At 36.6% G+C, this 19,244-nt stretch overlaps 1 protein-coding gene and 1 pseudogene across 1 annotated transcript in view; both read left to right on the top strand.

The window, feature by feature from the left end:
• Positions 1-14,715, top strand: part of ARSJ (arylsulfatase family member J) — a 79,512-nt gene extending 64,797 nt beyond the window's left edge. Inside the window, exon 3 of the mRNA XM_012810344.2 lies at positions 13,314-14,715. Coding sequence (XP_012665798.2) covers positions 13,314-14,715 — 1,402 coding nt within the window. The remainder of the gene's footprint in view (positions 1-13,313) is intronic.
• LOC100957775 lies at positions 7,202-7,876 on the top strand (annotated as a pseudogene).
• Positions 14,716-19,244: the final 4,529 nt, after the last annotated feature.

Genomic DNA, 19,244 nt, shown 5'->3' with positions numbered 1-19,244 from the left:
CCTCCATTGTATAAAATGTCTCCATTCAGAATACTTATTGTTTTGTAAAAATAAATCTGGTTAATTGGAAAGTAAGTTTGCCTCCCTATAGAGCAATGTAAATTATTCCTTTGAATTCCTTTATAGACATTTAAAAGAAAGGACATAGTCAAGTAAAAGGAAAATAAAGACAGCAATCCCACAGGCTAATCTTCACTTTGACAGGTGGAATTTCCTACCTATCAGGAGAAAGAAAAAGAACCGGCAAGATTTTGTTTCATTAATCCCAAGCACTAGTATCATGTTTTGCTATGGTTTGGTTTTGCTTTCATCACTTGCAAACAATAGTCAAGGCGAGAAGATGTGGAGTTAAAGAGATGATGGATCAGGAAGGGAAAAGATGAGAAGGGGATATAGTGACAATTAGTCAGAAGCAGCATTTGTATAAAATTTTACACATTACAATATGTTTCATATATTTTATTTCATCCTATGCTCCACATCCCCCCAAAAGAAGAAAATAACATCAAAAAAACAAAAAATCCTGTGGAGTTGGTGTGTTGCTATCATTAATGTCTTAAGGTTCAGATTAGGTAACTTCCTCAAGGTTACATAGCCTTTTAGAAGCAGGATTCAAACCTAGGCATTCTGATTCCTAATATTGCAGGCTTTTCTCAATACCACGAGTCAAGCTGGATTGTTTCCAGAATACATGCTGGAAAAGTTCCCATGACAACAAGTAATTAGGCAGACTGTCCAGAGATAAAGTAAGGCTTCTACAATCTCTCCGCCAGCCTGACGTCTAACAAATATAAAATACTCGTTTTCCCATACGCCACTCAGAAACAGGTGTTTCACTCCAAGACATCGAGCTGTAGATCCAACCTTGACCCCAGGGGCAAACATTTTGCAGAAAATAAAAAACAATTGCCATAGAGTATATGAGATAAAAACTACAAGCTTTGCTGTAAACAGTGAACTCTCACCTGAGGGAAATAATCCACCTCTCTGCCGATCCCCTTTCACTTTACTAGTAATTCAAGGTCTCTTTTCTGGGCAAAAAATATGATCTCTATTATCATAGAAAGAGTGCTGACCATCTGCTTTTCATATGCAGTGATGACAGATTGAGGAAAGTGTTTTACCTGCAGTGAGAGGGAGAAAAGGTAACTGTGATAAACACGTCCTGATAGTGAGGAAGGGGTGTGTGTGGGGGGGATTTCATCCCTCACATGGGTTTCCAGGCAACAGGTTTTTTCTACTAAAGATTTTTATTTTTCCTTTTATTTGCAGTTTTAGAAAGTATTGCCACTACAACATTTTTCAAACATGTTTTAATAAAAACTCTTAAGAGTGATATAGCAAATACTCTAACTTTTTGAGTAAAGCAGAAGGATTATGAAAAGAATTATAAATACAATGGAGGCAGCTATAACCATGCTATTTCACACATAACGCTGTAGGAAAGCTGATCTATGATACATATTAGGGCAAAGGGTCCATTTGAATTGGCTAATTTTCTTCCTGTCATTTAACGTTACTTATAAAGTTCAACCCTTCAGAATATCAAATATTAATTTCACATCCTTATCAGCCAGCACTAATTGCTTAATAAGACTATCATTTTAATAATTAATTATGAACTATTCAAAATAGTTCAATATCTATATTCAAGGCAGAGTCAATAGTCATCACTGTTATAATCCAAGAGACAGTAAAAAAAGATCAAAGTTACAGATTGATTAGAAGTATATAAATTTATCCTTCAAGAAAAAGATCCAATACTTTTTAATTGGTGTTTATATGCTATTTCTAATAATCCTGCATGGAATTGCATGCCTCTAAGCTTGAGAATCTGGTCATAGCAATTAATGCAGATTTTATTCAATATTTCTATTTTATTTTAAGCAGAAACTGCTTTAGAACATAGAATTATAACCATCTTTTTAAAATACTGAACTGGACATATAATAAACTCATCTATCCTGAAGAATAAGCAAATATATTCTCTTATTTTTTTGTAAGTCATAAAAATTATTCTCTACTTTTGCTTCTTAATATACCACAACATTAGCCACAGAGTTATTTAGCATAAACTCTCTCTACCCTTTATGTTAGCCCCACAGTATATTGCCTGGAATATTCTTGGTACTTAATAAATATGGTTTCTATGAAATTGAATTTGCGATTATTTTTTTCTGAAATAAATTTCTGACAGCCTCATTTTCTCTACTAAGCCATCTTGAGTTTCATTTTGTTTTCACCTAGTTTGCAACTAACATCCCACACGATTTTGACATGAAATACTTTCATATTTGTGTGGCTAATTTCAGGTGTACAGATACTCAGTTATTTGGCAGATACTTCCCGACCATGCCTAAGAGGAAAGAACTCTGTTCAAGAATGCGAGGAGGTTACCACTTTTTTATAGACCTGTTTTCTAGAGAAGTCACCTGGTGAACATAAATGTCAAGCTCTCTGTAATTTTTCTTTCTTTAAAGTTAGAAATACAAAGAAAATGTTGGACGACTTAAATGTGGCAGTCCTATCACTCGGGGATAGATATTGGTGAACCAATTCATATAAAGCAAAGTGAGAGATCATCTAATCAAAATATGGTAATTGAAGAGATTTTAAATTCTTCTTGGGGAATCTATATCTTACTTTGAGAATGTTCATACAACATTTTAGTATATTAGTTGAGGATTACCTTCCTTAACAGAGTCTGTCTGTAGGGCAAAGTTGATGTCATCAGGCATAGTTGAATGTTTAAGCTACTCCCTCAACAATACCTCTAAGTGCTTTTTCTCTTTAGAAGAGAGTAAAACTTGTACATTTTTTAAAAGAGTGATTTAATATTATTTTGTGAACCTATTGCAGATAGCAAGAAAAATGTAAATGTTATTTTTACAGAATAAGTACGTTTTATGGAATGTATGTGTCCTTGAAATAATCTCTATAAATTGAATAATTTTAAATGCACTCCTGGAGTTCCCTCTTAAATTTTAATGAATAATCCATTAATTATAGAGGTGAACATTCAGGTTACTCGGTGTTTGGTAGTCTATAATTTATGTATTAAATCTTATTTTTTTAAGTATTAAGTCTTGAAAGGAATAATGCTGGACAAGGTGGCACACATCTATATTCCCAGCTACTTGGGAAGCTGAAGCAGTGGGATGTCTTCAGCCCAGGGTTTTGAGATCAGCCTGGACAACATAGTGAAAACTTGCTTTAACAAAAAAAGGAAAAATAGATAAGGAGAATAACTGGGAATAAAAGGAGTTCGAAAGGAAACCCTCTAGTGAGGACAAAACTTACTTTTGAATAGAAATTATGTCACCTGCGATTTGGAGCCCTGTTTCCAAAGAGACTAGGGAAATTGTAATCAGCGTAGAAACAGCTCTGGCATCATAAATGTTCACGCTATTGTGGAGAAGCAAGACAATTGCAAGGATAAACAGCAGAGTCTGATGACCAGGAAAGATTACCCAAAAGCAGGAATTTTAAAAGTTACTTGGCAAGTTTTCCTTATTTACTTGTTTAATGGAAGAGGGCATTTTCTCTGGCTTTGAGGAGGAAATTGAAGAATTAATTGATCTCATTTCACCCCCTTTCTTCTGATCTGAAGGTAATCTCCTGAGTACCTGTCCCCATTTGGGAGAACATTTCCTGATGCGATAGAGTTTCCATTATTTGGCATTTAGACTTAATCTTTTTTTCATTTCAAATTGGTTAGTTGCCTTGATACAATTAGTCCCATATTTGTCTATGTAGAATAACCTAGTTTTGTTGAGACCCAATCATCTAAATTTTATTTATATATAAATTTATATGGCACAAATTAAAAGATTCTCTTCTCCCATAATTATAGTCTTGCTGGAAATAATCACGGTCAACAGCATGGTATGTATATCTTTACTAGTTTTCCCCTTTTTCTCCCTCTGAACACACACATAATCAAACCCATTCATTTATTCAGTAAATATTTAGTGATGTCCTATTATGAACTAGGTTTTGTTTAAAGTGATGTGGATATGGCAATGAAGAAAATCTCTGCCCTCATGGAACTTAAGATTTTTTATCAGAAAAGTGTAATAATCCAGTAGATACCCTGCCGTAGCTAGCTGCAGCTCAGCCAAACATCATGAACGCTTCTCCACATCAGCCCTTACAACCCCTCCTTCTTCTTTTCTTTCCTCCCATCTATACATCTTGAATTACCATACTCTCCCACTTTCTGTTCATGTTTCAGCTCACTACAATCTGGGTTTCTTCCCACAACATTCTCCTGAAACATAGTTTATAAGTTCACAAATCCAGCTGATGGTTTCACGCTCCCATTTCCCTGCTGCTCCAGTCTGCCATGCAGTTGGCCCTCTAAAACTCTTCTCTGATGCTCTTGTTCACACCCTAGCTGTTTTCTCTCAGACTCCTTCACCGGGACTTCTTTTCTTCTAAATGATGGTGTGTCTTGGGCTCTATCTTTGCCTCCCTTCATTCTGTCCTTATATGGTGTCATGCAATCCCACGAATTCATACACCACCTAAAACCTAATGAGTCTCAAATATTTATCTTCTGATTTAATTAATTAAATGGACTGTGCTTTTATCATAACGCATGTAGCTAGCGTTTTTCATTGAGCAATGCATATCATTTCAAGTTTAATGCAGGTGAAAACTTTATGATGATCTAATTTGGGAAGTATACCATTATTTTTCCAAAATAGATGTTATTGTGTGTAGTGTAGGTATATAATATGATGTTATGGGATTTACATAGGTACATGGTTACTATAAGAAGCAAATTAACATACTCATCATCTCACATAGATTTGTGGGTGTGTGTAAAGATCAGCAAAATTCTATTCATCAAATTTTTATTTTGCTTCATCCTATAGATCTCCAAGTGTGCATCCTACGGGCACATCTAACTAAATGCAGGACAACACTCATCGTCTTCCCATTGATTCCTATTCCTCTTCCTAGATGTCTTACCCAAGGCATTCCTCCTTTCACCTGGCCCCCCAGACCAGACACTTTGGACTCATTTTTAACTTATTTTTCTCCCATGGTGCCCACAGATGGTCTATAACCCTATTGAATATTCCTCTTTGTACTCTCTAATCTTTCCCTTTTTTCATCTTCATGTCACTGATTTCAGTTTTCACTATCGTCATTTATCTCTTAGATTAGGACAAATCTCTCTGCCCGTGTTTTGTTCCACACAAATCCATTCTTCACGTTACAACCAAAGAAATTTCCTTTGAATGCAGAGCTTTTATTGAGTCATTCTCTTTTCAAAATTACCCTGTGACTTCATGTGACCTTTACATTAAGTGTGAAAACCTTAGTGCAGCTCTCTGCTGTAATATAACACCCTTGACATTTGGCACCTATAGCCTCTTTAGAATAATTTCTCATCAAGAAAAGATTTGCTTTCAACTCTTCACCTGGATGGCTGCTCCTCCTGCAAGCATCGTCTCAGATTCACCTTTCCTCCTAGTGAATGTGCCTTTGTCCGTGTTGTTTCAGGACTAAAATCCCTGCCTTTGTTCTGTATTCACCCAGATACTCCAATGAAGGCGGTAAAACATGGGTCAGATATGGTTCCTGCTGAGAGGTTTCCACCCTGCTGTGAGGATTCATAAAACGCTGTGGTTCTCTATAATAGCACTCACTCCTATCCTCTCATGGCTTATCTCTCTAGCTAGACTGAGTTCCTTGGAAGCAGGGACTATCTCATTTATCTTTGTGACCTCCACAGCTAGCACAGTGTCTGGCATGGTAGGTAAATGAATGTTAAAAAAGTAATACATACATACATCCATTTCATGAGTTGAAAAACTAGGCATAGACTTGAGACAGCCCTCTAGCACTTCTACCTCTTTCCAGAAGATATAATTAACTGAAAGATGAAAATAAGGCCTATAAATAGAATTACCATCTTTGATATGAAGGAGTCTTTTGGAAGGAAGTGATAAGTGAATACTTTCAGAATATGGAAAGTTAGTTACATTTTTCAAACATGAATATGTGAGTGATATTTGATTTATAAACTGTAGTTATTCTTTCTCTTCAAAATGCCAATTCCACTCCACTATTGACCTATTTTGTGCTTTCTGACCATTCCTACTCTCGGGTTTGCACAGAACTATTAGTGTTCAGATTTTATTTCACTTATAAGTTTACATTAAATATGTAACTAGATTAAAACAATAGTATTGTATTCAATATTTTCAGACAAAGGAGATTTGATAAACTATAATATCAAGCACCCAATAATACAAATTAATATAAAAAAAATTACAAAACTCTTCACATATTCTAAAATGGGAAACCAGAAGTTCTATTTAGCATTTTTCTCTTAAGTTTGCAGGAAAGTGAAAATGGATAGGTATTAAGAGCTTTGGTGTCAACTCTAGTTTTACTATTTTTCATATGAAATTTTCTTCCCATGGTAGCCAATGACCAAAAGTCCACTAAATTTCAAATTTATTTTATTTTTTAGCCTGAGCAATATAGGCATTCATAATATATTTTGTGAAACATCTATTTTTTAAACTAATTTAATACTATGCAAAGAAAGAAGTTAAACATATATTAATATATCTTCCTCATCAACCTGTAAATAATATTATATTCACTTGGTTTCATCAATCTGTTCTGATGTTATGTGGCATCTTTTATTGGAACATGGAGCTCTTGTACCTTTTGACCTATGGGTTCTTAGTTAGAAGGAACCTTAGAGGTCATGTAATGTTTCTTTCCTAATTCAGGAGTCTCTTTTACTGATTCATTGGCCAATGATCATCTAGCCTGTTTTATTATTTTGGGGGGTTTTGTGCAACTTTTAAAAGGATTTTCCTTTTTTCCAGTGAGTTGGAATTACCCTCTTTGTAATATTACCCATTAGTTCTAATTCCATACTTCGGCATAAAACAGAGGTGAATTGAACCATCCACCAAGTTATAAAAACTGCAGATCTAGAAATCACTTCTAATTCTTTCCTTCTCTTTTCCCTCCTTTTACCTCTTTTCTCTCATTGATTCAGTCCTATCAGTTTTATATTCAAAGTATACATTTGATCCATCCACTTCTTTCCATTTTTACTGCCACTAGATAGTACTTCAAGCCAACATCATCTTTGACCTAAATTACTATAATAGCCTTCTGGTGCTTCCGCCATCTTCCCAGTCTCAGTCTGACCAGCACAGAGACGCTTCTGGAAGGACACTGCGATGGCCGCCCAGGGAGAGCCCCAGGTCCATTTCAAGCTCATATTGGTTGGTGATAGTGGGACTGGGAAACCTACGTTTGTGAAACGCCACTTGACTAGTGAATTTGAGAAGAAGTATATAGCCATCTTAGGCATAGAGGTCCATTCCCTTGTGTTTCACACCAACAGAGGACCCATCAAGTTCAATGTATGGGATACATACATTGAACTGGCCAGGAGAAATTTGGAGGACTGAGAGGTGGCTATTACATCCAAGCCCAGTGTGCCATCATAATGTCTGATGTAACATCAAGAGTTACTTACAAGACCGTGCCTAATTGGCATAGAGATCTGGTACGAGTATGTGAAAACATCCCTATCACGTTGTGCGGAAACAAAGTGGATATTAAGGACAGGAAAGTGAAGGCAAAATCTATTGTCTTTCACTGAAAGAAGAATCTTCAGTACGACATTTCTGCCAAAAGTAACTACAACTTTGAAAAGCCTTTCCTCTGGCTTGCCAGAAATCTCCCTGGAGACCCTAACTTGGAGTTTGTTGCCATGCCTGCTCTTGCCCTGCCAGAGGTGGTCATGGACCCAGCTTTGGCAGCACAATGTGAACATGACTTGGAGGTTGCTCAGATGACTGCTCTCCCGGCTGAGGATGATGACCTGTGAGAAAAACGTCTAGTTTTATAGGCTGTCCTGGGATGTCAGCGGGGCATTGCGTGTGCCACTTTATTATCTAGCTAAGTGGAACATGTGCTTCATCTGGGATGCTAAAGGAGAGGGGCTTCGGAGTGAATGTGGCAGTTTAGAAAAAATACCTTCATTGTTTGGACCTGCATATTTAGCTGTTTGGAACACAGTCCATTCCTTCTTGAGTTTCAAATATAAGCCTGCCACAGCCACATCACAATATTCAGTGGTGGAATCTTGTTTGTCATTGTCATTCCCATTCCTTTTCATTTAGAATCAGAATAAAGTTGTATTTCAAATAAAAAAAATTAATATAGTAGCCTTCTAAAAAAAAAATCTCTGTTTCAATTCTCATTTCTCTACATTCCCAATGGGAGTAGACCAGCACAAGATAGTTAATTAGGATGCAGGAAAAAATATTAGATCTTCAATTTATTCTGTTTTTAACTCATTATTTTTAATATCTATATTGTGTATGTTTTATAACATTTTTAAATTAATACAATATGCATCTGTGTAATTTACAAATAAGTAAATATACATGTATTGGGAGTCTATGCTTATATATTGAATATTTTCCAGATATGTTCTAATTAACACAGACTGAGATTATTACTTGTCAGAATTTGCACACTGACTTTACATAATGTAAAATCTTATTAGTGTTTTAGATATCAGTTTTCTCTTTTGCTTTTTATTCAATTCATAGATAGATTTATATATTTCACATATTTATATCATATTCATACATTTCATGTAGGATGTTTTCCTATATTAGCCAAAAAACAATCATCAAAATCAGGAAATTGACATTGACATTCCTATTTAATCTTGAGATTCCATTTAAGTTTTGCCCATTCTCCAATTATATCTTTTATTGTGGCCATTCCAGATCAGAATCACAGATTGTATTTAATCGTCATGCCTCTTCAGTCTCTTTCAAACTGAAAGAGCTCCTCACTTTTTTACTTGTAGAATGTTCCTCAGTTTGTGTTGGCCTGATGTTTATTTAGGATTAAGTTCAGGGTAAGCATCTTTGGTTAGAACAGCCCAGAAACAATCTTGTATTCTTCTTACCACATTCTACCAGTGCAATGTCATTCTACAAGATTTTGAATTGCTTATCACTTGAGCTCAGGATTTCGAGACCAACTGAAGTAAGAATGAGACCCTATCTCTACAAAAAAAAAAATTGACATATTGTCCAGGCTTGGTGGTGTGCACATCTAGTCCCAGCTACTTGAGAAGCCGAGTAGCCAGATCACTGAAGAACAAGAGTCTGAGGTTGCAATGAACTATCATGATGCCACTGCGCTCTAGCCAGCATGACAGAGTGAGGCTCTGTCTCAAAAAAAAGGAAAACAGAATATTTGCACCAGGAGTATCACCTGGGAATTGTTGATCACTTGATGAAGACGGTGTCTGTCAGACTCCTCCTTACACAGTGACTCTTTTCTCTGTATAATTAATAAGTGCTTTACGGGGAGAGACATTAAGACTATGTCAATATCCCATTCTACATTAAACATTTATTATTTCTTTAAATCAGTATGGATTCGGGGTCTCCTAATGTGTTTGGGGAATATAATTTGTTATTATCATTGTATTTTGGTGCTCAAATTGCCCCAGACTTGGCCCCTTTAATCAGGTTTCTACATCCTTTTAATATATCTCCTTTGATCTTTGAGCCCTTCCTTACTTTCAATCTACATTCAATCTTCTTTTCTTAAATAACATTTCAGGTCACTTAGGTTACTTTGAATCTTAATTCTGCTACTTATAAAACTATTCAACCCAGATAATAAGCCTCTCTTCTGTTTCTTTATTCAAGTCATAAATAATATTGATTAATGAATTGAGGCCAAAGAAGGGACTCTCTTGGGCTTCATCAGGATTCTGGAGTATATTTTGAATAATCAACTGATTGGTCTTCAAGCTAATTGCTGCTGCCAAGTGAAATCATTACCAAGCCAAAGACTCCAACAGCTCTTCTCTAGATTTCAACCATATTCTTTTACAACAAAATAATTTATTAGCATTCTTGATGGGAAGAAAAGATAAATAGAACCAGCTCTGTCTTCCACGTGATTGACAGGGCATTGTCTCCATCCTTATCTGACCCCAGTATTAAGAGAATTTGTACTTTCAAGTCACGCTGACTGTTTATAGGACCTTTCTTTACACACCACTTGGTGATATCTCAGTTTTGGAAAAAGTGGTAGGACAGAGGAATTTAATTCCTGCCCCACATTATACACACAGTAATGTATTTCAGCTGAGCAATGTAACAAATAGTTAAGATTAATGAAATTAAATTAATCCAAATTTTAAGTGAGACTCACTGTTCATCTAGCTATGAGTGTATCATGGAAGAATCTACAAAGGCAAAAGTCTAAATCCCAGTGTAGAACCTCAAGACTTATAGCTTTAAAACTTGGGTAAGAAAGTTGTTTTGAGCTATTTTTCTTTGTTGTTGTTGCTTTTTTCTTTTTTTCCTTCAGTTAAACAGAACAGCCCCTACCTGCTCCACAGAGCTGTGGGGACCAGAGAATAGTATGTAAATGAAAACTCTCTGTATTACATTAACTGGCATTAAAGTGTTAAATTATCATTCTTCTCTCTCATTAAGCATGCTGTCATGCAGTTAATTTTCCATTATTTTATAAGAAAAGAATCATGGACAGCTTCTTCAAATGCTAAATCATCTCTAAGCTATTTACCCAAATGCTGATCCTTTTTTAACACAAGAGAGAGAATAAGGCGAACTTGGCAGGACTTTTCTTTTTAACTCTATCTAATTTGTTCTTTTTCAAATGCTCACAAATCACCTCCTTTAAAAAAAAAAAAAAAAGTCATTCCAAATTTTCCTGGGATGAACATAAGTCTCACTGTCTGGTTTACAAATCCTTCCTTACTTTAATTGGAAAGTTAGAACGGATTCATTTCTCAAGCCTTCTGGCAGCTTTCCTGTGCTCCTTGATTTTTCAAAAAGTAATAATATTAATTCTTTAAAGGAACAGAGAGCACTGGACTTAGCCCTTTTGTTCAAGAGTCAGTTTCACTTCCTAGTGGGGCAGGTTGAGGGTATCAGGGAGAAAACAACTTGTCATCCTCTTGAATTTCCCATCTATAAAATGAAGATAAGAAATTTGACTTCTCACTATTGTAGTGAGAATTAAATATAATAATGCACATGAAAGAAAGTCTATAAATTACATAGTTTTGTGCAAATGTTAGTGACAGATGATTCAGCAATCTGGGATAATGATTGTAAAAGCTACCATTGATTAAAGGTACCCTCCTTACTAGTTCTGTGCTCTCTTCTAATGCTCATAGCAACCCAACATGTATTATTATCCCTATTTTACAGATGAGGAAACTGAGGATCAGAGGGATTAAGTACTACCCAAGGTCACACGGGTAATAAGCAGTGGAGCAGATTCAAACCCAGGTCTGTCTGATTCCAAAACTAATACCCATAACCTATGCCCCCAATTTTAACCTAAACTCCTTCCTTTTGGTCCCAGAAGCTGAAACTCATTTAAGCAGGAGTTGCCCTAAAAATCTCTCCCATTGTAACCTGCTGCCAAACCTGTATGTTATTGGTTCTAAGTTTTCCAATATGAAAACCATTGTACTTATGGAGACGGTAGAAGCCATATAGTTGATGAATAGTTCTGAACTCTCTTATTTATCTACAGACACAACACCATCTTCTGAAAGCAACAAGCTCTCTTTCCTTCTCTCTTTTTTGTTTTTCTCCTATCATTTCCATTCTCATGTTTTTATAAGCCTGTTTTTGTTCTGCCATTGCTACTAGGTAAAAAATGACTAATTTAATGGAAAGACTTAAATTAATAAGCTTTTCAATGAATTGCTATTCTGGCTATTCTGGCCGAGTATATTTTTTGCATAATTATTTACTTAATAACCCATGCCTGCGACTCCTTCCCCCAATTTTTATCTATACAGATGTATCCCATTTTAATTTCCTCTAAGTTCACGGAAATAGGTATAGTCAACTTGTCAGGTACTTGTTCAAAATTGGTTGTTTCACAAATGAATGTTTTGGACCCTGGACTGGATCAAAAATTATCAAGAACAATAACAGTGTCTTCTGAATCTGGTCCTTACAATGTTTATGACATCCTTATTTCTTTGGGAGTTGATTACATTTTAAATTACCACAGCTATTATTATTGTGAAACTTTGACAGCTAAATCATCAGCAGAGTAGACAGGGTCCACAGGAAAACTGCTTTGCCTGGTTTTAGCGACCAGGTATCACAAACCTATCAGTGTGTGACTGAAATTAATACTTCAAAGAACTCATAGTTTCATTATACTGTCATTAGAATATTCAAAAGTAAATAGAACTGCTTGCCCAAGGTATGGATAATATGTTTGGTTTTGGTACTCCTCTTTGTAATTTGATTCCACGAATATCTTCATATTTACTTTGTCAATTTTCTGCAACCTTCATTTTCTTAGTATTTCTATTTTTTGTAATGAAAAAATCTTTTTGAACTTATATAACAATGATAGAATGAATTACTTTTAAAAGTATATCATAATTATATAACAAACATATCTTGACCCAACTGAAAATACATACACTTTTGTGATAATAATTGCTTCTGCAAAAAAGCCCTTGATTAGCTTTTTAAAAAGCCATATATTATCATTCATTTAATTATAATAAACAGGAGAGGTTACTATGTTTCCTTAGACTACAAGTAACTAATTTTTTTAAAGGAGACACTGTAGAAAACATACAAAAGAACTAATTTCCTGCACAAACTGTAAACATTTACTCTAAAATGGCTTTTTAGCAATAATGTATCGTGTAGTCAAAAATCTTTTCTTTCTCTTTTCTGAAATCTAACAAGTTGGGGACTAAGTATTGAAACATTGGTTGAAAACAGATTACTGTATAATCTATTATATAATAGGAGCTAATATGAGCCCCCTGGGCTAGAAACAATGATAATAATACCCCAGGTCCATCAATATGTATCCTTCTCTTATTCTGTTAGTTTTCTGTTATACGATTAAGAGATTAATAAATTTTATTCAGATTCTCTTTTAAGAACTTTAAAAAGCCTTTGAGAAAAGTGATGAAATTTTAGTTTCAAATGTACTGATTTAGATTTACATGTATTTCAAATGTTAAATATGAAGCTAATTAGGTTAAGACTTTTGAGTTAAGAGTAAAAATGTTCAATTGGTCCTGTACTATTTGGGGTAAAGTTTCTTTTCATAGACAATAATTATTTAATTATAGACATAGACATATGTCTATGACATAGACATAGACAATTAATATTTAATTAAATATTATTTAATTTGGGAATCATTGTTTTATGTAGAGTATCTTCTTTATTCTGTCCTGACAAAAGTTTTACTCTTTTTTCAAGATATCAGATACACACGGGACTTCAACATTCTATCATAAGACCTACTCAACCCAACTGTTTACCTCTGGACAATGCAACCCTACCTCAGAAGCTGAAGGAGGTTGGCTATTCAACGCATATGGTTGGCAAATGGCACCTGGGTTTTTACAGAAAAGAATGTATGCCCACCAAGAGAGGATTTGATACCTTTTTTGGTTCTCTTTTGGGAAGTGGAGATTACTATACACACTACAAATGTGACAGTCCTGGGATGTGTGGCTATGACTTGTACGAAAATGACAATGCTGCCTGGGACTACGACAATGGCATATACTCCACACAGATGTATACTCAGAGAGTGCAGCAAATCTTGGCTTCCCATAACCCCACAAAGCCTATATTTTTATATATTGCCTACCAAGCGGTCCACTCGCCGCTGCAAGCCCCTGTCAGGTATTTTGAACACTACCGATCCATTGTCAACATCAACAGGCGGAGGTACGCAGCCATGCTTTCCTGCTTAGATGAAGCAATCCACAACGTGACCCTGGCTCTGAAGGCGTATGGTTTCTACAACAACAGCATTATCATTTACTCTTCAGACAACGGTGGCCAGCCCGCAGCAGGAGGAAGTAACTGGCCCCTCAGAGGCAGCAAAGGAACATACTGGGAGGGGGGGATCCGGGCCATTGGCTTTGTGCATAGCCCTCTTCTGAAAAACAAGGGGACGGTGTGTAGGGAACTCGTGCACATCACCGACTGGTACCCCACTCTGATTTCCCTGGCGGAAGGGCAGATCGATGAGGATATTCAGTTAGATGGCTACGACATCTGGGAGACCATCAGTGAAGGCCTTCGTTCACCCCGAGTAGATATTTTGCACAACATTGATCCCATTTACACCAAGGCAAAGAACGGCTCTTTGGCAGCAGGCTACGGGATCTGGAACACGGCGATCCAGTCGGCCATCAGGGTGCAGCACTGGAAACTGCTCACGGGAAACCCCGGCTACAGCGACTGGGTTCCCCCGCAGTCCTTCAGCAACCTGGGGCCCACCCGGTGGCACAACGAGCGCATCACCCTGTCCACCGGCAAAAGCGTGTGGCTTTTCAACATCACGGCTGACCCCTACGAGAGGGTGGACCTGTCTCACAGGTATCCCGGGATCGTCAAGAAGCTCCTCCGGAGGCTCTCGCAGTTCAACAAAACGGCAGTGCCGGTCAGGTATCCCCCAAAAGACCCCAGAAGTAACCCGCGGCTCAACGGGGGAGTCTGGGGGCCGTGGTACAAAGAAGAAAAGAAGAAAAAGCAGCAAAGCAAAAGCAAGGCTGGGAAAAAGCCAAAGAAAAAGAAGATAAAGAAGAAGAAACAGCGGAAAGCAGGCTCGTTTCCAAATTGCCATTCAGGAGTGACTCGTGGATAGCACCAATATTTCCCGCTGGGTTAAACTCAGATCAGTTCTGTTCTTTCAGTGGCTTCCTGGGTGAGCCAGCAAACTGGACTCCGAAGTCTCTGCCCTAAGGGTCAGGCTTGTCCTCACCTAGTGCCACTCCGGAGACCTCTGCCACCTGGCGGCCACGTGGAGAACTGCTCTGCTCAGGGCCCGAGGTGCTGCTTTGGGATGCCACGCTCAGAGAGAAGGAGGTTTATTTCTTGCTCTTTTATGAAAAGTGGTGGGTCATGGGTTCAGCAGCTGTGCTCCAGTCAATTGACCCAAGTTTATACTTTAAATTATGAGAGGGAGCTATATCCTGCAGTCGACAAGCATGCTAATTGGATGGAAGTTACAGGTTACCATGATTACAACTACCTTTGATAAATATTGTCAAAGGTTGTGTCACCTCAAAGGCCTTGAAGAATATATTTTCTTAGTGAATTTTTGTATCTCTGTCATATGACACTTGGATTTTTAAATTAATTCTATTTCACGTATCATTTCCTTTCCTGTGAAAATAAGTTGCTTTTTCTCACATGGGAACAGCTTGCACCTCATCTTATCATGCGTGACGGAATGTCAAGTAAGAATGTTTGGGCACACTGCCACCAGAGAATGTAACTATTTTCTAAACATTTTAATAGAATAATATTTCAGTGTAAAGTACATAATTTATTTTTACAGAAAAATATTAAGTATTTTGTTTGCATAAAAAGGTATGGAAAGGATTTTATTTTAATTTTCTGCATACAATTAGAAGAATTGTTTTCCATTTCTTCAAAATTACCAAGCACTGTAATAGTATAAATTACTGTAAGACTGTATTGATTCATAGACTATAAAAAGAAAATTATACTGAAGACATTATCATCATTGTTAAGCCATTATGTTGAATGTAATAAGATGAATATATTCCTTACAAATTACTTGGAAATTCAATGTTTGTGCAGAGCTGAGATAACTTTATTGTTTCTATCATAAACTATTTATGTATCTTAATAATTAAAATGATTTATTTTATGGCACTGACATTTAATGTGGCTTTTCTGATCTAACCACTAGATAAGATAATATCATTCATTTTCTCAAACAAAAATCATTACTAATAGGCAGCTGAATGTATGATGTGCTAGCAACCGTTATAATACAATATAATTTTACAAAGAAGAGATATTTCCATTTGGCTACTGTATGGAGAATAATGTTCACTTATTAATAAATGACACTTATAACGACCTTATTCTTATACAAAGTGGACACTGTGGGAAGATACAAAGAAATGGAAGACATGGATTCTGCCTGAAGTAGTTAAAAGTCTAGTTTGGAATTCCCACATGCAAACATCATGAGGTGAATTAAAGGGTTACTATCTGTACTGAAGTTTATTACCAATCATCAGTGAGCATAGAGTGATATGGTTCTTGTAGGTCCTGGAGTTTTCTCTGAAGTGCCTTCCCCTAGTACAGAGGGCCTCTATGCCTCCCAGTGCACACTTGGAAAGTCACAGATACCTACAACTGTGATCTGTGAAGTTACAGCTAGGATAAGAAAGTGGGTGTGGCTATATGGCAGCACAACATTAAATACATTTCTCTCGACACAAGGGACTGCCCTTTACCGTTTCTGGAATTCTATAAAAGAATCAGTAAACTAGTATTGAAATTACTAACTAGGTGCATTTACAAGGGTACATGTGAAATTTACTAGGTGTAGAATATAAATGTCTTAACACAATAACTAAGAAGATGTCGTGAAGGCTATGTTGACCAGTTTGATGAAAGCATTTCAGATTGTATATAAAATCAGCACATTGTACCCCATGATTGCATTAATGTACACAGCTATGATTTAATAAAAAAAAAGAATTACTAACTAAAGTGAGCAAAAGGGTTTAAAAGATATTAATTTTACATATTATTATTTCTAGATTATTATTATTTTTACAACATATTATTTCCAGAACTTATAGCTCTATTTTATTTTATGGTATAAAGTTATATTTCCTAAAGTTTGTGTTTTCTCAACTATATACTTTGAGTCTTACAAGTCAGAGAATATTGTCCGTGCATTCCTATTTGGGGGCACATAAAATAATGTAACTTACTATAGATGATAGTTTATACATTCAAATCAATATAGAATAATCATTACATAAAAAAAGAGTTCCAAGGAACATAAGCTCGGGAAATTCTAGGCTAAACAAAGTTAAAAGGGTCACTTTAATGTTCTTAGAGTTTTGAAAATCTTAGTTTGCATTACAACTCTCTTACAGGAGAAAAATTATACTGTATTTTATAATATATCTTACCATAAAATTTCTCTGTAGCACAGCGCAGAGAAGAGCTATGTAGCTATTATAAACATAGCTAATGCAAATGTAGAATCTTCTAGAAATTTCTAGAATGACCAAAAAAAAGTAGCAAAGAGGCAATGTAGAATTATAAAAAACTAATTCAGGCTAGAGCTCAGCAGTTATTATGTACTATGATGTGATTTTTAAGTTATCTGAAAATGACCATAACTTACTCAATGAAAATAAATTAGCCCACAGAGGTTTTTTTGGTTTGGCTTTTGTGTTTCGAATTTGTTTTTGTAACCAGAAACAGATGGTGATCACTGTTTTAAAGAGAGTACCTGCAACCTGCTCATGGCTCTGGATAGGCTGTGACTTAAGAAATTAAAATCTAGGCTCGGCGCCTATAGCTCAACCTGCTAAGGCGCCAGCCACGTACACCTAAGGTGGCAGGTTTGAATCCCCAGCCCGGGCCCGCCAAACAACAATGACGGCTGCAACCAAAAAAAAAAAAAAAAAAAAAAAAAATAGCCGGGCGTTGTGGCGGGCACCTGTGGTCCCAGCTACTTGGGAGGCAGAGGCAGGAGACTCGCTTGAGCCCAGGGGTTGGAGGTTGCTGTGAGCTGTAATGCCACGGCACTCTACCCAGGGGGACAGCTGGAGGCTCTGTCTCAAAAAAAAGAAATTACAATCTAATGTAAGGTATGTAAAAATCATGAATAAAAATGCTTCCAGAATGTTATCAGAAAATCATTAGTCTTTTAAGATGAGCAGGAAGGAAAGCATCATGCATTTGAGTCTCATGCCCTAATCACTGCAGCTCTGTGATACTGGGCATTTCTTCTCAGGTGTCATTCTACACTGTGGTCCTCAGCATGCATTTCTAGGCTGTCTGTGGCTATTTTGGGTATAAACTCCACCTTTTTAAGACCTCTGATCTTATTCTTAGAATCCCAAAGGAAATTCCCACCAGTCTTGTCAGAAAATAATTTGTTAAGATACCTACATGTCAGAGATGGGACAGGACACAAAAATATTTTAGTCAAATAAAAATATACCAAGGGTGGCAGGTTCAAACCAGGCCCCAGCCAAAACCACAACAAAAAGTAAATAAATAAATAAACATCATGAAGAAAAACATTTGTGGTATCTTTCAATCAGTGAAAACATCTACCTTAGGTCTATCAACTATCAAGTCTACCTAAAGGACTTGTTCCATCTGTATTACACACTCTTTCCTTACTTTTAAAAAAATTCAGTGAATATTATAGTTTTCTTGACCAAACCCCTTTAAAAAAAATCTTAATAATAGAGAGGAAACTGTGTTCTTTGTACTTGAATAATTGTACAGGTAATGCTTTTTTATACTTTCACTCAGCATTAATCTGTAAGAATCTTTCATATTATTATATATACCTGTAAAAACTTTTATATAACTGAAAAGTATTCCATTATACAGACATACCACAATTTCTTTTTTTTTGAGACAGAGCCTCAAGCTGTCCCCCTGGGTAGAGTGCTGTACCATCACAGCTCACAGCAATCTCCAACTCCTGGGCTCAAGTGTGTCTCCTGCCTCAGCCTCCCAAGTAGCCGGGACCACAGGCACCTGCCACAATGCCAAGCTTTTGTTGTTGTTGTTGTTGTTGCAGCCGGCATTGTTGTTTGGTGGGCCCAGGCTGGATTCGAACCCGCCACCTTAGGTGTATGTGGCTAGCGCCTTAGCCACTTGAGCCACAGGCACCGAGCCCCACAATTTCTTAATCTTTTCACTTATTGCTGTGCATTTGGGTTGTGTCCAGTTTTACGCTAGTATGATGTAAAATGTTAGTTTGTATATTTTCATTTACAAGTCTTATTTGATTTTTCAAGGTACCTGGAATTTGGCATCAAGAATAGCTTTTTGGGGCAGTGCCTTATTTGATTTTTCAAGGTACCTGGAATTTGGCATCAAGAATAGCTTTCTGGGGCATCAAGAACAGCTTTCTGGCTCAGTGGGTAGGGCACTGGCCCCATATACTGAGAGTGATGGGGTCAAACCCAGCCCCAGCCAAACTGCAACAAAAAAAATAGCTGGGTGCGATGGTGGGCACTTGTAGTCCTAGCTACTCAGGAGGCTAAGGCAAGAAAATCACCTAAGCCCAGGAGTTGGAGGTTGCTGTGAGCTATGACACCATGGAACTCTACCAAGGGTGATAAAGTGAGACTCTTTCTCTAAAAAAAA

Source organism: Otolemur garnettii, unplaced genomic scaffold, assembly GCF_000181295.1.
Source record: "Otolemur garnettii isolate 467f Iridium unplaced genomic scaffold, OtoGar3 scaffold00129, whole genome shotgun sequence".
Classification (NCBI taxonomy): Eukaryota; Metazoa; Chordata; class Mammalia; order Primates; family Galagidae; genus Otolemur; species Otolemur garnettii.
Note: the sequence above shows the minus strand (reverse complement) of the source record. Positions and strands in the feature narration are given on the sequence as shown.